This window comes from Barbatula barbatula, assembly GCF_947034865.1.
Source record: "Barbatula barbatula genome assembly, chromosome: 11".
NCBI lineage: Eukaryota > Metazoa > Chordata > Actinopteri > Cypriniformes > Nemacheilidae > Barbatula > Barbatula barbatula.
In genome coordinates, this window is record NC_136774.1 from 15,636,722 (window position 1) to 15,660,600 (window position 23,879).

The 23,879-nt window shown below is 38.7% G+C and overlaps 3 protein-coding genes across 6 annotated transcripts in view; 2 read left to right on the forward strand and 1 right to left on the reverse strand.

Annotated features, from left to right (window-relative positions):
- Positions 1–224: 224 nt before the first annotated feature.
- stk38a (serine/threonine kinase 38a) lies at positions 225–9,327 on the forward strand. Of its 2 annotated transcripts, none has more exons than XM_079468075.1 (14): positions 225–305; positions 2,597–2,733; positions 3,358–3,409; positions 3,595–3,717; positions 3,860–3,943; positions 4,024–4,147; positions 4,372–4,526; positions 4,684–4,786; positions 4,996–5,057; positions 5,340–5,457; positions 5,546–5,669; positions 5,806–5,901; positions 6,235–6,329; positions 6,442–9,327. In XM_079468075.1, exons 2-14 carry the CDS (start codon positions 2,603–2,605, stop codon positions 6,576–6,578), a joined length of 1,404 nt encoding a protein of 467 aa, XP_079324201.1. In that variant the 5' UTR covers positions 225–305; positions 2,597–2,602; the 3' UTR covers positions 6,579–9,327. The 2 variants fall into 2 exon arrangements, with proteins under 2 accessions (XP_079324201.1, XP_079324202.1); XM_079468076.1 differs by having other exon boundaries at positions 286–408.
- Positions 9,328–10,381: 1,054 nt separating this feature from the next.
- tmem81 (transmembrane protein 81) lies at positions 10,382–13,758 on the reverse strand. Its single transcript, XM_079468464.1, has 2 exons — positions 13,620–13,758; positions 10,382–11,266 (listed from the first exon to the last, which is right to left on the reverse strand). Exon 2 carries the CDS (start codon positions 11,218–11,220, stop codon positions 10,441–10,443), a length of 780 nt encoding a protein of 259 aa, XP_079324590.1. The 5' UTR covers positions 11,221–11,266; positions 13,620–13,758; the 3' UTR covers positions 10,382–10,440.
- The window catches only part of prex1 (phosphatidylinositol-3,4,5-trisphosphate-dependent Rac exchange factor 1), a 60,040-nt gene continuing 49,172 nt past the window's right edge, over positions 13,012–23,879 (forward strand). Inside the window, exon 1 of one of the 3 annotated variants that reach the window (XM_079468462.1) lies at positions 13,012–13,553. In XM_079468462.1, the coding sequence (XP_079324588.1) occupies positions 13,401–13,553 (153 nt within the window). In that variant the 5' untranslated portion in view covers positions 13,012–13,400. The remainder of the gene's footprint in view (positions 13,554–23,879) is intronic. The other 2 variants (XM_079468463.1, XM_079468461.1) reach the window with 2 other exon arrangements.

Below are 23,879 nucleotides of genomic sequence, written 5' to 3' on the forward strand. Positions count from 1 at the left end.
AGTGGTGCGAGGACGGTACTACAGAAAGTCCGTGTCTTCTACAAATAATAAAAAACATTACTGAAATAAATCTCCGTTGCCATTAAATAATAGTGCTTTATATGCAGATTTAATTTTCACAGAGTGTGTGATAATAATTGGCGCATTACAGTAATCAGACCAGGCAAAGCAGGGTTTAAAAAATGGCCTTCGTTAAAGGACTTTTATTTTGTTCGTTTCCCACTAGACTAGAGCACAAACCCGGAAGAGGGAAATAATGACCGTCGTCCACCGCTAGCTCAAGTCAGTTTGAGGTCGAGTGGAAGGTAGGAAAATAAGTATTTTTTCCAAACTAACACTTTGTATTTGAACAAGTTATGGATTGGTTTTTACGGAGTTATGGAGTTTGTTAAATTCACTTAAGCTTTGGTGAGAAAATTAACTGAATTCTTGTGGTTTTACACTTTTCTAGTAGAGAAGATGATTCTATCCAGGCGATAAAGTTAACGTTAGCTTTTACAGCTAGCAGACTGACAGTCTTTAAACACGTACTTTTCGTTTTTTATATCTTTTTTTTAGTCGGGGCTAGCAGTACTTTAGCATTGTTTTTATTTCTCAAATTGAATAAATGCAACTTTATACCCACGCATTGTCTTTTTGGGTTAACAGAAGTATGTTTATGGTATTCTGTCAGACTGTTTGCTTTTCAGGCTGTCGGACTGACTGTCTGTTTAATTTTCTGACTGATTGCTTCCTTCAGTCTGTTTATTTGTCCGTCTAAAAGATAGCTTTTCACGGTCACTGAACTTAACTAACTTTGTATTGTTTATCATATTAAACACAGTCTGTATATGATTTAGATTCCTCTTAAGGAATTGGCTTTTCAGTATTATTAGCTGTGATTCATTAATCTTCTGTTTATTATAGTTTTTGCTCTGTTGAAGTTTAATTTTAAAGGGAATCGTGTTTCATTATACTAGTCACTATATTACAGAGAAAAAAATTCCCTTGCGGTCTGTGTCAACACTCCACCAGACACGAGTCTCATCATCTGTAGATGTTTAATCCGATGACAAGTTTGCATTTGCTAGAATTTCCAGGCAGAGTCAAATAAACACATGTTTTAAGTCAGTTCTCAATGCTTGTTTGGTCTACAGAGCAAAAAAGAACCAGTCAGACTTTTCTGGTGTGGAATTTTGGGCCAGTGGAACTTTCTGGACTGTGGGGTTCTGTTTAAATGAACTACACAGTAATTGATGTTAAATGCAGCCTTTCAGTGAATATCCTGTAAAGCTCGTAATGGAAAGAAATGTTTATTGTGTGACCTGAACCAAGACGACTTTGTCCATACTACACATAAAACACGAGCTGCTATTTGTCTTGGCATTTCAGTTTAGTCCTGATTGAAGCTCTGATTTTCAAAGTGATTTTACTTTTATAAAATAAAAGCGTGGTAGCCATTTGGAAGGTATTGGCAGATGTGTTACTAACAAAATCAAGTTTAATGTCGGAAGATGTAGGCCTGTGCAATGAATCGTAATCGTCAATTTTGACAAAAACTAAATAATCGAGCCAAACGATTATTGTACCGCGTTCCATTTTGCAAGGATACACTCTTTTCTTGTAGTATAAATCCACAGCGCACCATTTTCTTTACAGTGGTTCAGCAGTGCTATTTCTTTACGTTTATTTTTCAGTTAAATTCAGTTTAAAAAAGTTTTTTTTATTTTCTGTGTTGTTTTAAAGGTTAATGAGTAATCGTGTTAAATAATCGGGATCTTAATATTGGCCAAAATAATCGCGATTATTTGCAGCCCTAGAAAGATCTCTGTCTGTGTAAACACAGGGCTGTCGCGATTATAAAATTTGGCTGACAATTAATTGTCTAATAAATCATGGCGATTATGAAGATTAAATGCGGGGTGATATCCGAATTACGCTTCGGGCTGAGTACCAAAACAACCGTGTTGCCCATCAGCAGTAATGTGCACAGTGCGGGACGGACATTTGTCGAGCCGAGCGCTGACGAAAGCGAAAGATGCTGATAGGGGTGTGTTCTTTTTGGTGATTTGAACATCAACAATGGCTAAGAGAAATCATATATCCTGCCTTTAATTGTCTGTTTTAGAGCTTTGATGATTATGACGATTAGTTGTCTGTTTTAGGGCTTTGACATTTAATTCTGAATGTTAGACTTGTTTTTTTTCCTTGGAAATACATCGGAAAAAAGGGGCTGCTCATATATTTAAGGTGTAGTTTGGCCTATATGGACCACAGATTAGTCCTGTCACTTTTACCTAAATCAGCTTATGTATATAAAATATGCCTGGCAACAGAATCTGTATCTTTAATTTACACTTACAAAATCAGAAGGGATCAAATAATTATTTCCCTCACTGTATCAATCACTCATACTGTAGCTGGACATGTTATTGTAATGACGGGAATGAGATTTTCAGCAGAAAATGCTATAAATAAATGTTTGTTTAATATTGAAATATATTGTGTTTTATATTTGAAACCATTACAGCGATTATGCTTCAATGGATTTGTGAGAGTGACCTTGTTTGTGGTTAGAAGCACTTAAGATGTTTTTAATTTATCTTTTTCCAACTAGTTAACCATGGCGATGACAAGTCAGATGACCTGTTCCTCAATGAGTAACCACACTAAGGAGAGGGTCACTATGGCCAAAGTGACCTTAGAGAATTTCTACAGCAACCTGATATCACAGCATGAGGAAAGAGAAATGAGGTATGAGAGTCACACATTACATTTAGTGTACATTTAGTTAGTGTCTATTCCATTTGAACATTACAAACACCTTCTTGTTTTGTGGCTCGTATATTGCCTAAGCTGACCAAATTGTGTATTGTACATTCTGTCATAAAACATTGTTAAGATCTCATTTTGAGGGCTGCATAAAGAAGTCCAGCAACTACAAGTGTTTATTTTGTTTAGCTGAACTACTTTTGGGTACGTGTAGTTCATTTGATCTCAAATAGGGGTTAAATTTGAGAGATAAGCCATGTAGGACTTGAGCAACACCAGCTACAGTTGTTTCTCTACTATAAAACATTTGCTTACAAACAAGTTTAGCAGGTCTGAATAGTGAGCGTTTGGACTGTTTAAGATAATTCCTTGCATGCTTTAGGCTTGGCTAGGTATAGAGGGCCCATTGCATGTCATTTGTATACAAGAAGCTCCCACAGTACAATGGTGCGTTTATACAAATCTCTCTTTTCTCTCACCTGTTGAAATCGCTTCAAACTATACGACCACATCATTCATAGGACTGATGAAGCAACTCAACCTCATAGCAAACAATGTTACTAGTGTTTCAGAACATGTGTTAAAGGTCTCCTGTGTCCGTTATAGGCAGCAGAAATTGGAGAAGGTCATGGATCACGAGGGACTAGTTGACGAAGAGGTGAGCTTCTCAAACATACCCAGTACCTGCTTACATTTACAATTGTCTTCATATAGATTCTTATTGGCAGCCTCTAGTAATGAACACATTTACATCTCCCATGTGTCAAACATCTTAATCGATATAGTTGGAGCTAAAACACTTTGACTTCTGTGATTTGTTATTGTTTATTTTGGGTCCTGCAGAAGTGTATACGCCGATCTGAACATGCTAGAAAAGAGACTGAGTTTCTTCGTCTGAAACGAACACGGCTTGGATTGGAGGACTTTGAGTCACTCAAAGTGATTGGCCGTGGAGCTTTCGGAGAGGTAAGCGGTTCTTGCCATCAAAGACACCATGAAATCAAAAATGAAGTTTTGTGGCTTTTAGTCAGTGTCTGCTAACGTTAAAAACAAATGCGTTCATCTTCATGAGAAGGTGTGTAAAAATATATGCTGTCCTCATATGTAGGTGCGCCTAGTTCAGAAGAAGGACACGGGCCACGTTTATGCCATGAAGATCCTGCGTAAGGCTGACATGCTTGAGAAAGAACAGGTGAGATCATTAATATAGCCTTGTATGATGTTAGGGTTCTTGGTCATGTGCACTCACGTCTGTCTGTAATTTTGTTCTAGATTGGTCATATTCGAGCAGAAAGGGACATTCTTGTAGAAGCAGATAGTCAGTGGGTGGTCAAGATGTTCTACAGCTTTCAGGATAAAATGAACCTCTACCTCATCATGGAGTTTCTACCTGGAGGTGAGCACTAGTTTTAGTGAACACATATGAAATATGAACACATTATCCTTGAGAAAAGCAATGTAAAGGCCATTCTGATACTTATTCTGGTATTTCGAGGGGCCATTTTCTTCCTCAAGATTCAAGCTACAGAAACTCCTGACAATCAAACGCAAGTTCTCTACTACTTGAGCTATGCAGCGCTCTAAAGCCTCTCCTTCACAAGATGACTTTTCTGTGCCTAGGTGATATGATGACTCTGTTGATGAAGAAAGACACTTTAACAGAGGAGGCCACACAGTTCTATATTGGTGAGACCGTGTTGGCTATTGATTCCATTCACCAGCTGGGCTTCATCCACAGAGACATCAAGCCAGACAACCTGCTGCTGGACTCAAGGGTAAGAGTAAGAACACAAGACTAGTGTTAATATTTAAAACGCTATAGAAAGCACTATATTGTTTTGTATATATTTAGCACCACAAGAATAAGACCGGGTAGCAGAAGGGTTCATCTAAAGAGTGTTTCCAATCCACATGTGTGTTTACTTCATCCAGGGTCATGTGAAGTTGTCTGATTTTGGTTTATGCACTGGTCTAAAGAAAGCCCATCGCACTGAGTTCTATAGAAACCTCAATCACAGCCTTCCCAGCGACATCAGTAAGCAGACAAATCTCTCGTTCTCATATTATTATAAAGATTTTAGGCTTATCAGCTTATCAGTATAACACACAGTTATTCTTACATTTTTAAACATGTGCATATTGTATATCTTAGAATGCCTTGCTGTTAATAAAGTTGTTTTTCATATCAGTGTAAATATACTGCATTTTCAAGTTAGTTATACATGTATTTGCGTTTCTCTGCAGCTTTCCAAAACATGAACTCGAAGAGGAAAGCAGAGACATGGAAGCGAAACAGGAGACAGTTGGTAAGAGTTTCCTCATCGCCCAATACTATCCTTCCTACGTGTATTGCACCTGTTGTTTGTTAATAGTTGAGTTAATTTATAATATTAATGTAGTAATGTTTATTTATGTTGAAATCCAGTCCATTCAGTCGAAATCCATCCATCTCAATATTGTCCAAAATAATTGGAATTATGATTTTTGTCCTAGTGCATACCTTATAATTTATTACGTAAAATAAAATAAATAGTATTTTGGGTGAAAAATTTGAATGTCTGTCTGTAATAAATCCTCTTCATTCTCAGGCTTTCTCCACTGTTGGAACCCCTGACTACATCGCTCCAGAAGTGTTTATGCAAAATGGGTATAACAAGCTCTGTGATTGGTGGAGTCTTGGTGTCATTATGTATGAGATGCTGATCGGTGAGAATTTCAGAAGATTTGGTTTGGAATAAAAAAAGTAAATACTCCAAAATATGCTTAAATTGTATGTGCTTTTATAACTTTTCAGGTTACCCTCCATTTTGCTCCGAGACGCCTCAAGAAACCTACAGAAAAGTGATGAACTGGCGAGAGACTTTGACCTTTCCACCCGAGGTTCCGATTTCAGAGAAAGCCAAAGATCTCATTCTTAGGTTCATCTCACATTCTTACTTTTTCTGCAAAGGGAAAAAATGGGGCTTTGTTCATATCTTTTACTTTTTTTAATAAATGTTTTTGCCTTTATTTTACTCTCGTCTCATTTCTTCTTTTCATGTTTGTGTTTTTCAGGTTCTGTTGTGAGAGTGAGTACAGAATTGGAGCCTCTGGAGTGGAGGAGATCAAGACTAACCCGTTCTTTGAGGGGGTGGATTATGATCATATAAGGTAGAACAACTGCCCATATTAAAATTGGGTAGAAGGCTTTATTTGATAAGAAAATCCTCATTTATGGTTTGATAAATACTTTTTTCTGAAGATATTAAGTAAACAGTCTGTATTATTCCACAATGAATTTACATCACACTGTAAATGAGCAGTCAGTTTGATCATGTTGCATTTGCGGTTTATACTAAACTCACTTGATCGAATTTAGTAAGCCACCCTGTGTTTTTTCCATATAGAAAAGTGCATAATTTGCCCTATTTACATACTATATGCTGCAACAATAGTAAGAGTAGCATGGTGGTTTGCTATTCTAAACTGCTTATGTTTTTACAGGGAGAGGCCAGCTGCCATTCCAATTGAGATCAAAAGCATTGACGACACCTCCAACTTTGACGAGTTCCCAGAATCAGACATTCTCCAACCTTCAGGTACATTTTTAGACCCCTGATGCTAACCTGAAATTCATTGAACCTTCTATAGGTTGTTGCGTTTCAAACTAATGTTATAATGTTACCTTTCTCTTTCTATCTTTGTCAAAAGCTACTGTTGTATCCAACCAGACCGAGGCTGATCTAAAGAGTAAAGACTGGGTTTTCATCAACTACACCTACAAGCGCTTTGAAGGGCTAACTGCACGAGGAGGCATCCCATCATACATGAAAACTGGGAAGAGATAGACGCTAAGACTATAACCATCTGCACACTTGCAGCGAATATCAAAGTGACATTCTTCATCGCTTCTGGCACCTAAAGGATCCTACATCATCTGTTTCCTGTTTAGATCACGACTCATTCATGGATGTCGACTCCAGCTCTTTTCTATCGGTAGTAGGATGAGTCTCACTTAAAGGGCTTTTTCCCTCTTAACACCTCTGTTGATTATGGCCACTTCTTTCCTGGGCTTGCCCCCTTCTTAAGGAGATTTCGGTCAGTCCTCGTTAACGTAGCAAGATTTTGTCAAACTTAGAATTACGGTATTTTTTCAAGTACACAGACTTATAAGGACTTGAATAAAAGCTGGTTAGACCTCCTTTATGGTCTAAAATGGACTAGTCCTGCAACAAGAATCTATTTGAATTGCATTAGTATTGGTGGATCGGGGATTGGAGTCAAAGGACTAGTGTTTGTGGCAGAATTGTCCTATACCAGCCTTCTATCTTATCCACATCTGCTGTATGAATCATAAAGATTGGAAACGTGGTCCTTAGTTTTAATCAAGGTGAAGAGGATTGACTCTTGCTCAGGCGATGTTTCAAAATCTTAGTTCAAAAAACACTTATTTTCCTCTGTATGGTGGACATTCCTTTCCATGTTACGCTTGATGTCAAAGGTCCTACTAAGAAGTGGCTTCGTAGTCAATCATCAGAGTTGCAGAGATGTTGCCTTATATTTGGATCCTTAGAACAACATCAAAAACACAGTCACGTTTGCCAATCGTACCAAATTCTTCTACATACCAGGAAACTTCACCAGCTGATGTTCAAGACCAAGCAATCTCGACGGACCAGCATTTGTTTAATATGCAATGGGTAGTTACGGCCACGGACGGATCAATTGTTCAAGTTCCTTGGCGCTAATGCTGTTATAACTCTTAATAAAAGCACCCGTTGCTCATGTTCGGGGAACATCAACAATTTTTGCATATTAAGGATAACAACACTGTTCAGGAGTTTGAGTGTTTAAGTACAGCTTAGTCTTCCATTTTAATAAGGGCTGAAATGTTTCATGCAAAACTGTTACCAAAGAGGCACAACTAGGCGAGCTTCGTGTCTGACGGCTCATACTTTCATGTTGTTTGATTTGGAGATGCTTTTGTGTTTAGCTTTTTAGGTGTTGGCAGTTGGCTTTATCTTAAAGCGCTGCTTGAAAAACATTTAATTTTGCCATCATTCCACAATGATTATAATCACTCAATGCATTCTTTTTGCTGCAATAGATTGCCTGGGTGGCTGCTGGTATCTGCATGCTGCTTTGACTTTAGCTAAGCTTATCTGCAGCATGTTTGTTAAAATCGACCAAGGGCACAAGATTGATTCTTAGAATATTCTTTCAGACAGTAATTATTTCTGTAATCAGTCTTCTCTCTTTGACCAAACTGAATGTATTTTTAAAGAGAATGGATTCTAGTTTAGCTAGAATGCTCAGATTCCCTTGCTTTGTCTTTGCTGCCCATGAATGCTAAAATGTGGATTGAATTTGCCTAAATGCTTGATTGAATGATGTGACACCTGTTTTTCTTTGTAATATATGCTGGACAGCATGACAATGATGATGTATGTGGAATTGTTTGAAGGTAGATGCTGAGTAAATATACTGCTAGATGTACGTTTAATTATGTCTCAAGACAGGGAATAAATGTGTAACGCGATGTTTTAAAAAGTAGCATAAAATAATGTATGAATGGTGCATTGAAAAGTCTTTGGCGCAGTAAGTGATCTACAGAAGACTGGATATGTGTTTGGATTTCTTTTAATGTATACTAGTCATGGCTGGAGATTACTCATTTGATGCTGTCTGAGGGTTGGAATGTCATGCATGTTTTTATAACCATGCTGAAAAGTCAGCTATGAATTCATTTGTTGCATTTTAATGAATTTTATTTTATTTTGTGCCGTTTTGTTTCTTTGTTCTCTTTATTCTGGCATTACTGAATGGTTTGCATGGGTTTTGCTTCTGAATGGTAGACCTTTAGTGAGAAGGAATAACACAAAGAATTATACACAGTCTACAAGAAGCAGGTCATAGGCTGGTCTGCTTTGTTTTTCTTGTTGTATCTCACATGTTGAATATGATCGTAAAACCAGCATGTCATAAAGAGTGTGTGGTATGTTAACAACTTCTCACCTACACCCTCTTAAAGTATTGGTGGTTCTTTCGTTTTGGTTTGGTTTTTCTCTTGCATCCTTAGTGAAAGCCGTTGCCATGAGGATATTCTATATGAATGAGGCATTTTTTTACTCTCGAAGATTAACAATGCACCTTTAATAGCTGTGATGTCATGTATATTTAAAACACACACTGAATGACTGCTCTGTTCTTCTGAGAAATTATAATTCTTATCATCAAGCTAGAAGTAGCCTAGTCTTCAGGTTTTTGTGGGTCTCCTTTGCTTTAAGCTAAAGAAATGTTTAAACATACATTATGTGTTGGCTTTGAAAGAATTTATTTACACTGGCGCTATTTCTCAAAGAATCACAAGTACTGGACGCAGCTCCAGTTTTCACTGATGTCACATTCTGCTGTAGGAAGTGGACGACTTTTCCCTCTTTGCCTTAAGTTTGAGTTGAAGAGTGTGTTAGTGGATTTTTTTCTGCGTTTAAAGAGCACCTTTCACTGGTTTATTTGTCTGATGGAGTTTGTTTTTGAGGTGGGACACACTTTGACATGTCAAACATCTTGAATAAAACACCAGTTTATTTAAACGTGTGAGAGTCTTCTGTACGTTGTTTTCTCATTAATGGAGTTTGCTAATGCATCACGCTTGCTATGCACATAGGTTAGTGATGGAAAGCCCCGTTTTTTCACCAAAAGGAAATGTTTACCCTTGAAAGGTCATCATTTACTCACCCTCAAGTTTTTCCAAATCTGTATAAATTGCTTTGTTCCGAGATAATATTCGGAAGAATAACCAAACACTGACTACGATAGTAGGAAAAATTACAATGGTAGTCAAAAGTGCCCCAAACCAGTTTGCTTTCCTACATTCTTAACCATATCTTTTGTATTTAACAGAACATATATATTTTTAAGTTATTTTTTCCTTGTCAATGGTGGCCAAGAACATTTTAACTTTGGTTTGTCCAAAAGACTAACGTGTTTAGTATATATATATATATATAAGTATAATTTTAAATACCGTAAAACTGTGGTGTCCCGCAGTTTACAGCATCTGCAAAATTTAACTATTATCGCAGTTTCCCATTTCTCTCTGCTTTACGTCTCCCCAACCGGAAACAGCCAAGGATTCTTACCATGAAACAAGGAGGTAACATTTGCAGTAGCAAAAAAGTTTTTATGTGATAACCTGGATTTTTATCACAGTTTGCATGTCTCTTGTCATGCTGTCAGTCTTTCACATTGCTGTTGAATGAATTCATGTTTGGTTTGATTTTAGTAGAATTCAACAAACACTGAACTGGAACGGCCACAATACATCTAGAATTGCAGATGTGAATTGAACATTTGGAATTGTCTCGTTTTTCTGATGCTATACTATAATATGGCTATGCTACTGGCACTAATGCAGGTAACTCTGGCCAGAAACATCATTGTGGTATTTAGAATAATTTTCTCGACTGTGTTGTTTGATTTACTGTGATAACTTAACCCCATGTTGTGATGTTAAAGGGCTTTATAAAACGTTTCATTAACAGCTCCTGCCTATAAATAGTTCAGAGTAGTTTTAACATGTTTGTTATTCCCACATCCCACACTTTCTTGACATCATCATACTTTTTTCAGACAACAAGACAACTATTTTGGATATGACTTATATTTGACATTGCAACAATTTACATGGTGAAAAACAAATGGGCCCTCTCATAAATTGTCATGGAAAGTTTGAGCTTTTGCTTTGGCCATTTTCCGGTTAAAAGCCCACAAGGGTAAAAAGATGACTGCTATCAGTGCAACGCATATAGACACGCTAACCAGCACCATGTTTCGGAGAATGCTACTCGGATAAGGCTCTGGTGTGGTGATGTTTGGCCACAGGCTCCGGGGTTTTTCCCATTGATTCAGACCTTTAGCAAAGTCCAAACTCAGCATGTCGGGAGATATCACCCTCACCCCTTTATACATTCTCTTAACTCTGTGTCTACCAGTATCCAGTACATCACATCGATAAGTCCCAGAATCCTCCTCTCTCAAACGGTCTAGTACCACCTTGTCCAAACTCAGAGCTTCATAGCGGGTAAACAGAGAATCATCAGAGGTGATCACTCCACGGGCGAAACGCCAAGACACCCCAAAGGCAAAGCGGCCCATGGCATCCATCACTTCTTCTAAACAGTCAAGAACGAGCTTCTGACCGGCAACCGCTGTTTGGGTCTTCAGTCCACACTGCCATGTGTCTAGGCAGCGGACAGTCCTCATCTTGCAGGTAGTGGTGGATATGCTTGCCTTCCCCCCGATAGGGCAGAGCTCCTGGGTACGGAGGCCCAGCCCACATGTGGCGCTGCAGGGAGAGCTGTGGGTGATGACCCAGGTGTTGATATTCTCTAGTTCTTGCAAGTCTGCTTTGGTTAAAATGGTACACTTGTTTGGGGAGTGCAGGAGGGTCCAGTATAATAAAGCCAGCCAGCGTGCTGAATAAGCCATGGCAAGAGCTGCTTATACCGCAGAAGAGAATCACAGACAAGCCAATCTGTCAGATAGTCAGAATAATATAAGGTAAAACTGAAATGTTCCAAGTATGGAAATCTGTGATACTTTTTCTCAATTCTTATTTTTTTGTGGTACATCAATTATTTCAATTATTATTTCAGAATTTATCAATTTTGAACTAACAAAAGTACAGCAAGACTTTGTTATAAAATGGGATTGGACACATACAGCTCTCGAAGAAACCACTACAAAATTATTTTTTGTTCATCTATACACAATTTGTGCTGCAATCGTCCGACATTTCTCCCATATTCCAAAAACATTGATTTTTAATTGCAGAAAATGCGGAATGTTATCCGGACGAAACAAATGTGATGATAATATTCTCAAATATTAAAAAAAACGTTGGCGCAAAAAGAAAAGACGGATCTTACCTTTGCTGAAGTGTTTATTTGTTGCGAGAGACTGAAACATGCCAACCGATCGTTGGTGACGTCATTGCGTCTCCACTGGGGTCTCCCTATCCACGGTGCGCATGTTTAAATATAAATATACTCTTGACATCAGCAAAACCTGCTTTTTATTTATTTGTTTTATTTTTATAGCATCTTACCCTACGAAAATTAGCAATTGTTTGACTATAGTAACCACCATGATGCTGTTGTTTTTGTAATAAAACCATAGTAACTACAAATGGTCTTAACGTGATACTTTAACCGGTGTATTTGTAGCCGAACAACGGTATTACCGACGGTAAATCCACATTTAAACACTTATAATAAAACCATTGTTAATTTACCTTAGGGTTGCCACTAGATGGCGCTCGGGTTCACAGACCCCACGTGCAGTATGCTTTACGTATGAGTTTAATATAGTAACACATTACTTAAATTACCGTTGTGTCATCCTAGCCATGTAGGTTACACGTGAAGAGCGATAAATAAGTCACGTCAAAGTATACATTGGCTATTACTATGGTCAGTAAGTTTGGACAGAACTCATGCCAACGTGGTGCCAGTGTTTATTGACACTTCTCAAGTGTCAGCCAGCTATGAAATGCCTGCAGCTGAAAGACTCCTGCAGGTTAATAGGGATTTAAACCAGACCAACTTGTCATTCTCACCCTTCACCTATCATTTGGTTGGGTCTGGTGGTTTGATGGTATAATTTGTGAGTGCGTGCGAGATGGAGTATAGTCTTGGTTTTAGTCTTTTGTCATTGAGTAAACAGGATGTGGACAGGCACATCACGACGAGAAAAGCTTCACCTCAAGGGCACAACGGGTACGAACTAAGTCTTCCTTGCATTAGAACAAACCAAGTGTAATGACAACACTGCAAACAGTGATAAATATTTTATTATATTTGCATGGACTAATGGAATTAGGTTAAGTGATGAGCACTGGGGGTCAGCACAGACAGAAACAAAATAAATGTAGGCCTACTTAATGTCTGAGAGATTTATTGAGTGAACATCAAAACTACTCTGTTAACTCAACTGTGGTCCTTTAGTGAAATAAAAAAAATGAAGCGATATTAAACCACCCGTGCAAATATGCTGCCCTATAACTGAAGACGCGATTGCGCAAGGGCTGCAACTTGCAGACGGTCCCTCAGCGGCAGTCTCTCTCTCTCTCTCTCTCTCTCTCTCTCTCTCTCTCTCTCTCTCTCTCTCTCTCTCTCTCTCTCTCTCTCTCTCTCTCTCTCTCTCTCTCTCTCTCTCTCTCCGACAAGCGTCTCACTTTTCAATAGCCCTTAACACTCGTGAACCCGCTACTTCGGCTTTCGCTGTGGCTGTACTGCAAGGTTTTGTCAGTCCTTTCACGGTTACTCAATCGTTTCACGTGCAATCCAGTTTTGCACATCATTTCTCCTCCGAACACTTTCTTCACTGCAGACACCCAGCGGGTTACTTCATTGGTTTGCCTTTTAAACGGAAAGCATTTCAAATTAGATGCAAATTGCTTTGCGGTCGACTTCGATGTCGCGCGCCGCTACATTCACAAAAGTTTCTTCAATTTCAATGTAACATTTTCCCTGCAGCATCCTCACGAAGGGTCGCGTGCAGCAAGCGACGGATTAAATGGATTAATTCTTCACCTCGGTCCGGAGTTTTCAAGCAACTTGTGTATATTTCGGTTTGTTTGGAGCGGTTGCTGTCGAGGGTTTTTAAAGATGAGCGAAATAAACACGGAGGACAGTCAACAAGAACACGGGGAGCAAAACAGCAAGGAATCGGACCGTCAACTGCGGTTGAGACTGTGCGTTTTAAATGAAATATTGAACACAGAACGGGATTACGTGAGAAACCTGGCATTTCTACAGTCGGTGAGTGTATGAATTTCATGATCTTGATGTTAAACTTAACTTTGCCTGTGTTGAGTTTGTGCTCACCGTGTGACTGGTTGCATGCAGCAGTTGAGTGGTAATCGTTGTCTCATTTACAGGCTCATAAAACTCTTCATTTGTAGATCACGGGTACTAGTGAAGCTTCCAAATTGTCTCTATTTCAGTCGTTTAGTTTGTTTCCCTCAAGAAAGGGGAAGAGCCAAATTTTGTGAAACAGGCAGGCAGCCTTCCGAAAACAGACCTTGTTTACATTTTTGATAAAATAACAAGTATGTCATTTGATCAACAATCACGCAGTTGCACAAGGGGCTGTTTGTTGAAAACATCAGGATGTTACCTGAAGCTCCGTGTGCGCGTGTAGGTTCTCCATCGGGTGTTTTCAGTCATTTAAAAATTCCAGGGTGGTACTTTACGGGTGTAAAGTTTTGAAAACTACAGTGTGTTGGACATATGAACATGTCTGTCACCTTTTGAAGATAATTCAAATAAGCTGTATCGTTAACATAAATTAGAGTTTATTTCCTGGTCATGTAGTTCCTTTTTTGTCTTGTCTCATAAAGACTGCAGCAATGTGAGATTCTCGGGAGGGGAATCTCAGCAACGTTTTTCTCCCATCTGAATCATCTGTGACCCTTCACCACATCTAATGTAAATGTTTTTAAAGCAAGCTAATGAATAAAAAAAGCTCAATACATTTTTTTGCTGAATTCCGCAGGCAGCGCAGAGTTGCCATAGTTTGACAAGTGTTTTCTTGCTCTGATTAGCATCAGATCATGACATAGCTTGACTGGATTCAAGAATAAATGATCATGAATCCATTTATACTTCCATACATAGTTTAGTGAGTTAAAACTAGTACGTCAAGCCCATTTAACACATTTGAGTGTGTTCCATAATGCATTTATCAGTTACATTACACACCCAGGACGTTTGTCCCATCTAAAGTTTCTTGATCCTGGGATACATTAAGGAAGCACCAAGGAACTGCAGTTTTGAGAGGTTTTATAAGTATGGTGATGAGCAGGAAGCTGTTTTGTGCCAATCCTGTGCCAAGACCAGTTAAGCTCTGGGGTCATAGTAGCTTTTGTAAAAGCAATGATGGCTAGATCTACTTGGCAGTGAGCGTTTAAAGTGTTTTTGATTGACCTTTTTGACTTATGAGTGTTGTTCATTGTTCCTAAAGGAAAATTTGGAAGATGATGGGTACAGTTGACTCGTCCTGATTGTTCTTTTTTCTGTATGGGAAAAAATCATAGACTACTCTCATCTGGTAAGTCTCAAGGGGAACATTTCCCTAGTGGTGCGGCTGATGTTATTTGATCTGGAAGCATTAAGTGAAGCGCAACCAATCAAATTAGTCCTTGCAGATGCACATGACGGTCTCACATCAAGATATGTTGATGCAGGTGAGGCGAAGCAGACGGCGGCGATTCAAGAGAATGGGAAAGGAAAAGGCATTGTGTTGTATGGCTCTTTATGGCTCATGTGTTTCCAAAGGCCTTGTGTGGAAAAATAGCTGCTAGAGATTGATATCAGGACGGCTGCCTTTTAACTCAGGTGGTCTGATGTTCTTTGTCAGTGCAAACAGTCGTTCTGAACATGGCGGGTTGCCACACTCTGGGGAGACTGTTAATTGCCTCATAAATTTGTTTAGATATTTATACAAGATACTTTTTATTAGAGGTGTCTTTGTCATCCGCAGAATGGCTCTGCCTGCCCAGTGTTTATCAGTGAAATTCCATTAGGACTCTCAGACAGATATTCCAAAAGGATAATGTCATACTTCCAAAGGCAAATTTCATTAACCTCTGGCAGAACCAGCAATTCCTTCAAGAGCATTTTTGGCTATTTTGATATATTTTAGATTAGAAAAGATAAATGTAATAGGACATACTAATACTTCACATATGTACCAAATTTAGAATTAGCCATTTATGCTTAATGAATAATGCTTGGTAGAACATCAAATGCTAGAATACTTGCTATTAATGATTAAGTGGATGAATAATACCCAAATGAGATTCATCAGCTTATGCTGAGAAGTGTGCAACCAGTAGGCAGTTTACTATTTGCCATCCTGTTATCCCACAGGAGCTGAAGAGCATTCGTAAGAGTACGTCATACATTTGGTTAAAGGGGTCATATGACATGGCTAAAACGAATATTATCATTTGTTTTCGTTGTAATGCAATGTGTATTAGGGCTGCTCGATTATGACCAAAAACATAATTGCGATTATTTTGGCCAATATTGAGATCCCGATTATTTAAAACGATTTCTCATTAACCCTTAAACAACATAAAAAATAGTACAAACTTGGCTTTTAAAATCTGAATTTAAATGAAAAATAGCACTTCTGAACCACTGTAAAGAGAAAGGTGCGCTGTGGATTTATACTACAAGAAAAGAGAGGATCCAATGGAATGCGGCACAACAATTTTTTGCCTCGATTATTTTGTTTTTGTAATTGATGAAGGCCAAAACTGACGATTATGATTAATTTTCGATTAGTTGCACAGCCCTAATATGTGTACACGATTTAAGGTCCAAAATACTCTGTATTTTCCATATACCTTGCACGTTTGTATCTCCTCTTTGTCCCGCCTCTCTGAAACTTGCAGATTGTTTACAAAGCTCATCACAATGAAAAGCGAGGTTTGCTATGATTGGCCAGTTAACCAGTGCGTAGTGATTGGTTGAATACTGCAAGCGTGTGACGGAAATGTAACACCTCTAACCATATTTGGAACATCAGGTTCTTAAGCAATTGTACTGACAGGTAGGCTCACCTTACTTGTGTAAACATTTGGGCAAATCATACCACGAACTGACGTAGATTTGTGGGGGTGTGGTTACACGAGGCGTTTCAGGCAGGTCTGGGTGAGCAATTGCTTTTAGATAGAATGCATCTTTTGTTCCGACACTAATACATGCATGGGCAACTTATAACACACCAAAGACACAGAAAACACATATTCGCGCATATGACCCCTTTAAAAACACAGGTCAGGGCAGTGCCAGCTATGAATGTATAGCTGAATGTAATATTTCCAGTAATTTATTTATACCACAAGCCTGCATAGCTACATAAAATATTCACCCAATTCTTTATCAGATTTAGTATGTTCTATTATAGTACTGAATTTATATGCAGTGTGAATTTTATCTGTAGCAGAGGCCAGTTTATTCAATACCTCATTTATTATTCTATAACAAGCCACGGACATGAAGACCGTAAGATTATTTCAACTCCTGGGGTTTAGGGACTCGCACAGAGACAAAAGTATTGTTCTGATTTAAGCAATAAATATATGGGCATCTCCAGCATTTGCATGGGTTTCTTTCCTCTAATAAGTGATACGCAACACCTCTGATGTCGTTGGTGCCCTCCCAGCTGTTGTTAGTTTTGTGCCACAGCTGGGCTCCCAAGGAATTGGTCCAAACAGGGTAAGAGGAATGTATGCAGGACCGGAGAGAGGAAGTGGAAGCGGTGTGCTTCCTGCTTGCAGATGATGTCTCTGTCTGAGTACTTGCAGGAGGGGAGCACAAGTGTAGGTTTTCTGGGTTGTATCAAGTTTGTTTTAATGGAGCCGAACTGCACCACGTTGTCACAACCAGCAACTATAGCTTAATGTCTTCAGTAGTTACACGGCAGAAACGGCAGCTCAGCTAAGAATTAAAGTGTAAATGACACTTATAAATTTTGAATGCATTTTTTGTGCCTTTGCTAGAAAGCATGGTGTGTAAGGAGAGGACAGGTAAGGACAGAGAGAGAAGGGAATGGGATCCACAAAGAACCTTGAGCGTACTCGGGTCACTGTGTGCACATTGGTGCTGGGAACGCTGGCCCATCCACTGAAGTGTCAGATTATCACGGTGTCTTAACGTGTGACTTGTCACGACTTTATAATCCGTGCCACAGGGGCACAATTCAGCATGAGGAATTTCAGGAATCTCTTGAATTGTCCTGAGCACAGTTAGCTTGGTAGACACTTGCTGTTTAAACATCTGATATCGGTATAATGTTACTAAAACAGATCAAATTTCCATGCAGATGAGTCACTGGTTTACGTTATCTTGTATTATCCCTCCACAAGTTTTTGACTTCCCCTGATAACAACTCATGGGTCTAAGGTAAAGGAAATACCTCAGCTCTTTGCAGAAGCAGCTTGAATAACTTTCTTTTAGCCACCCAAAATCACACATTGTTTGTATTATGTTTGCATGATTGTATTGCTATCCATTCGTGGCCAGGACACTCCTGTGAAATCGATTTTTAATCTTGGAGAGTCCATCTTGGTTAAATAAAGGATAAATAAAGTTATTGTTATGTAGGAGGATGTCTTGAGTCATCTTTTTGTGGATTCTGTACCGCAAAATAAACTGCAAAATTTGCAAAAGTCTAGCTGTGTCATTTTGTGCTTTGACAAATTTTGTGAGTAAGAAAACCTGCTGATGTTCTAAGTGATGTTTGACATTTTATCGTAACTGAATGTCAAATGTGCAGATATGAGAAAGCCAGCTGATTGGTGAGTCACTGTGAGGTCATGAGCACAGCATGAAGCTGATAAAGACGTCTGTGCTCTTGTTAGAGGCCTTTAGGATGCTAATGAGTTGTTTATGTTTATTCAGGTATCAAAGACAGAACAACATTCTTGACATATTTTCCATTGATAGTGTGGCCATCACCTTCTCGTACTAGCTCGATTCACGCCTCACATTTAATCACATCAATCTGGCCAAGTACCATCACACATACACAGACACTTAAAGTACACCTTCTGCAAACAGACAGACAGTAAACAAAGCCATGTGTTTGAGATTGTGAATGTTATCAGATATAGTCTATACACAGTCATATGGAATACGTCTTTCTGCAGATGTTCTCAAAATGTTCAATAAAGCACAGGTTGTGGCTTGCAGCAAAATCCCAGACATTAAACCGACTCTTGTATAACTTGCAAGTTTTTGATTCAAAGGCAAACAAGCTTGTGTTCTCGGCTGTTTAATTGTTCAGGTGGCGGGGATATGTGTATATATATATACAGTATATATGTGATGTCGGCTTTGCCTCTGATCGCCGGTGGAGGTAATTTGTTTGTATTAGCTTCAATGAAATGAGAGTGTTTTCGCACTATTTCTTGACCGCCAAAACCCTTGACTGTGACCCCACGCCAAACATTACCTCTGTGTAGCACACAATTGTCGCCTAGTCGAGAGACATGTTTTGCAAAGAGAGAGCCGGCAATTGAAGCCCATACATGATGCAATGACCCTTTGGCCCCCTTTGAGAGGGAGAGCTCTGAGGAATTCCATAGTTGTCCAGAGGGAATTGCCCCTGCGGTTTGTGGCCACAGGCCGGCCATAGTGTCATGACTCTCGGATTTGTTTGATGGACTCTTCAGGGTTCTTCCAGATGTTTGGACTTTCCCGTTCCTGAACGGAACGAAATATGAACGCTGTGATGTTAACTTATCCTGTTCGGGTCAGCCCAGGGCAAACAAAGGAGTGTGCAGCATTGATGAATGTGGACCGATGTAAGGGTGACGGCTTTAAACTGAATTATTGACTCATGCTCTAAAGAACGCTGGGGGACCGCATTAGTACCTGTTAGCTTGATGTAATGCCCATTCAAACACTGAAGTGATTGCATTTGAGAAACTAAGTAAGATGAATCAAAGAACTGAACTGAAGTCATGTTATTCCCCATTGTTTGTGGTATAGAAGAAACTTTGAATATTTAAAGACTTATTAAAGTATGGGAATTTATTAAGCTAATGTTGACTAATTCTTAAGTGGAGTATCTACACTCATTAAAATAAAGCTGGTTTATTGTATGTAGACCTTAGGTTCAGCTAAGAAAACCCTTTATTTATCGGGACCTTTTATTGCGTTATTAGACTTTTTTTTGTCAGAAATATTTTGTCTGACAGAATACGATTAATAATTAAGCTTGTACACCAAAGTTACAACAAAAAATGTACCCATAACTGTACTAAATTCTAATATTAAGTCCTTTAATATTGTATTAAAGCAGCGGTACAAGTTTAAAAAGAAAAACACATGTTGAACACACAGAAAAGGTAACGATATGACCTCTAAAGTTTAATATGAAAGAAAAAAAGAAATTAAAGTAAAATAAAAAAAGAACAAAGTAAAATATAATTATTTCTAAAATTATTCAAAGTATTAGACGAAAGAACCAATGAGACTTAAAATTGTAAACTACTGTAACTACTGGTTAAGTGTATGTAACGCTGCTTTGCAACCATGAAAAGCGATATATCTATTCATATAAAATGGAATTGAATTAAAATTGAATTAAACATATTGGTTTACCAAACAAGCTCCAAATATTAACATTTTTCTCTCACATACCTATGCTTTTGCTTCATAAAATGTTTTATGTAAGGTTCTCCTACGACCTCACTTCAGACCTTTATACATTTTAGCTGTGCAAAGCTTTTAAAACCAAACATAATACAGATTCAGTTTGTGCAATGAAATCGGATATCATGTCATCATGTGGGAGGGTTTTGTGGTGTCAGCCACCAAAGCCACTTTTTTAAATTAAATCCATGCAGAAATGGATGAAATCATGCATATATGTGACGCAAATAAATCACTGATGTGCATTGGTGATGACATTGTGGATGTTTGGCTTTCCGTGTTTTAATGACCCGACTCCATTAATCTAGAAGCGAGAAGAAATGGCACATGAGGAAATTAGATAATACGCACACACACTCATATAAGTATGTGATAAATGATAAAAGTACGCTACTACAGTCAAATTCAGGCAGTTATATGTCAGTAGTACATACCACAGGTAATTAGACTGTGTGTGTTTGTTTGACTGGTCAAGATAATGATTGGTGACACATGACCAGCGCTGGTTTCTGCTCATGTCATATAGGCCAGCTCTGGGTCTAGTGTCTCCTTTCCCCCCTGTGGTGAATGAACCCCTGGCTCTTGTGGCACACCTCCATGTGCTCAATTGCTCTTTCATGGAGATGAGCCCAAATGCCTTCCAGATGGTCCCTCCAATCTGGACCGAGATCTGATTCTGGACTACCACATGTCAACACCAAACCTTTTGTAGCAGTGCTGTGCAGCAAGTATTCAGAAGCAGTGTTGGATTTTCACTACGCCAAATGATAGGATGGCGTCATGGAAGCTTGGGTTTTGTTGTCAATGGGTATTTAAATGGGGGAACAAACAGAATCTGAATTGTCCAAAACAACTTAAGATACAGAGCTGAAACGTAGGGTCAAAAGTTCCAAAAAACCTCTAACTGTGGTTATATATTATCAGTTGTGCAGTGTAACTTCTTTGTGTTGTGGATATGAGAATTTTGGGAGTGCTGTTATTTTAAGCAAATAGATGTTTCCCTGTCAGACAATAAAAGGCCAATTCCAAAGTTATGGATGTGACATTTGCAGTCAAAACTTGAAATATAAACTGTCAGAGAATGTATTTATTAAAACATATTGAATCATCTCTTTTTTTGGCTAAACTCCTGTTGATAGAGTCCAGACATCAAAAAAATATCAGTCTATACACATTTAATAAACAAACAAAAACATCTCAAAGACATGCATTGTAGGAGTGTCTGTATATTTAGAGAACTGAATATCATAGGTAAGCTGGTTGCGTAAATAAGAAGAATATTGTTCTTAAGTGATTAGCCTGGTCAATAAAGTGAACAAAAAGTACACAACAACCCAGAGTACCCTAGGAACTGCATAGCAACAGCATGGCATCCCCCTAATAACATGTTTTGCAGACCTACGTATTCATTGTTTTTGGTCAAATCATCTTGATCAGCTTTCCATTAGGTTCTTTCACATGCTCTTCATCTGCTTATTAGATACGTCTCTTGTCACCCTCATTTCTGTCTGTCTGCTCTCCTGTCGGGCTGTGGCTCATTTCCACCATTATGAGCAGCTCAAACAGCCGTGAACTTTAAAGCCTCTCGTAGCGGAAGTGCGGGACAGGGGGCCAAACTCAATGAGGACTTTGTTGGCGGTGGAGAGGGGTGATGGTGAACCAGAGTCATGAGGAAAAAGGGGCGATCTCGGGTCCCCTCTTTCAGACCCCATCCTCATGCTGCTCGGCTCTTTGTCTCCATTAGCTGTGTCGCCGCCACAAAGAAGATTTTTTCTCTCTCTCGCTTTCCCCCCTTCTCCCTCAGTTTATTTATTCGATTTCACGCCACGCCGGCCAAAATGGCCCTTCCTTGCATCCAAAACTACTTCATACGCTTTTGCAGTGAGGCAGATTCTCACAGCGAGTCATGAAAGGGCCCTTTGGAAAGCCCGGGTGAGTTTTTAGCCGGGTATTCAGAGGAAGCGTGAGCGTCAGATTTGGTCGGTTTTGCTGTTGCTCACGTTGTGGGAACCAATGTGTGTTGTCAAGATTCTCCTCACTCGCACAGGAGAATGAGGACAAATGTGAGGTTTGAAGGACCTCAGGGGTTTTTCTGTGACCCTTTAATGTTCGTTGAATGCTAAAGTACCAGCAAGTAAACGGCACTGTTTGTTTAATGCGGGAAAAACAACTTTGGGCAGGATGGTATTGTTCGCAACATGTGCTGAGACGTTTAAGTGAAGGAAGGCCTGATGGTTTATGGTTTGTGGACGTCCTGGACAAAGGGAAAGTGGATGTCCTATAGTTTAAACAATATCCTGTCTATTATTACCCATTATGTCTGGCTGAGTGGGTTTTATTTCATAAAATATCCATAAGGTTCCTTATAGAATATTATCTGGGATCCATGCAGTCCCATAGATTTGGAAAGGGTTGGAAATGATATTGTTGTACAGTAAGATGGCATCTCTTAAGACCATTATGCCAATACTCAAGTCTGTGACTGCTATAAACAAAGAAAAAAAGGTGAATCATGTAAATTCCTGTAGCTCAATTCATAAGAGCATTGTGTTCGCAACACAAAGGTCAAAGGTTCAATCCCAGGTCACACAAAACGATAAATGTATAGATTGAATGTACTGTAAAAATAAAATAAAAGCGTCTGCCGAATGCATAGCCGTACATTTTAACATGAACTAAAATTCAAAGTGCATTTGATAATCCAGATTTATGATCAGAATTGTATTTTCTTCGCACTGTCCTAGTTTTTCAGAATACAAAGGTTCCCTGTATTGTTGTGTATTGTAAACATCTTCATTGTTGCTTCTGTTGAAATGCTGGTGGATAAAAGTGACTCCGGGAAATTGACTGCTATTGTAAAGCTCCATGTCTGCAGAAATATCTGCTGCTGCTTTCAATGCGAATGCTGATAAATGGAATTTCGTTTTCTGATGGTCTGACTCCGAGTCACTACACTACAAATGTGCACTTAAGAATGTCTTTATCCTCACTGTGATTTTCTTAGATCAGAAATTGTGTTTCTGATGTTCGGGAATTGTACCAAGTAACTGGAGATGATTCATGATTGTAAATCTGATTATGTGTGTCAATGTTAAACATTGTTGTTTGATGTGTCAATATACAATTGTCATAGCCTGAAGGAGAGAGAACCTTAATGTAGTATATTACTTAATCTTGCCCCTTGGTAGTTTTTACTTTGTTGCTAATATTTTAGTGCAAACTGTAAACTATTAGCTACGGAATGATCTTTGTGTATCTTACCTTAACTAAAAAGGTTAAATAGCAGAACAGTTCAAATGGGGCTGAATAGCTTTATTTAATTCCAACCGTTGTTTTGTGTGACCAAAAACATGACATGTAGGTCTTTAAAGTTTCAGGTTTGTCAAGTCAGACCTTGAGTTTGTACATGTTGTTCTTTGTACAGCCTGTAAAACAGCACGGCACTGTTTTCGGATGTCTCACTTCTGTTTCTTCGTACAATTTGTAAGAATCACGTGCCACTTTGAAGGCTCAGAATTGTGCTTGAATGTTTAAGCATTTCTGCTTTTTCGTCATCTGGAAGCTTCCCTTATGTTTTTAAGCAATTTTGGCTCGCCCAAAGCACCTTTAAGACTCGGGTTGGAATTATTGTTCTTTCATAATGGGGTCACGGCTGATGACTTAATTATTTCAATCAGTTAACATTCTCTATACAGGGAATTACAGTAATGTATTACATGCATTCAATTACATAATTTTTGCATTTCTTTCAACAAGTTTGCCACGAAACTGTTCCTGTATAATTGACATCAAGCGCTAAGGTGCGTTTTGTCGTACCTAGCTTTAGTCAATGAGTTTTTGAGGACTGTCTCTTTGAATGAAAATGCAGATTTACCCTAGTTTCACAACTAGGGGTTTAAAAGGAGCACATCACAA

Excerpts from the sequence above, each read along its gene's own strand:
- stk38a (XM_079468075.1), top strand. The coding sequence starts at position 2,603 with ATGGCGATGACAAGTCAGATGACCTGTTCCTCAATGAGTAACCACACT. Across the intron at positions 2,734-3,357 it reads CATGAGGAAAGAGAAATGAG|GCAGCAGAAATTGGAGAAGG; the intron begins GTATGAGAGTCA and ends TGTCCGTTATAG. Across the intron at positions 3,718-3,859 it reads GCCGTGGAGCTTTCGGAGAG|GTGCGCCTAGTTCAGAAGAA; the intron begins GTAAGCGGTTCT and ends CCTCATATGTAG.
- tmem81 (XM_079468464.1), bottom strand. The coding sequence starts at position 11,220 with ATGGCTTATTCAGCACGCTGGCTGGCTTTATTATACTGGACCCTCCTG.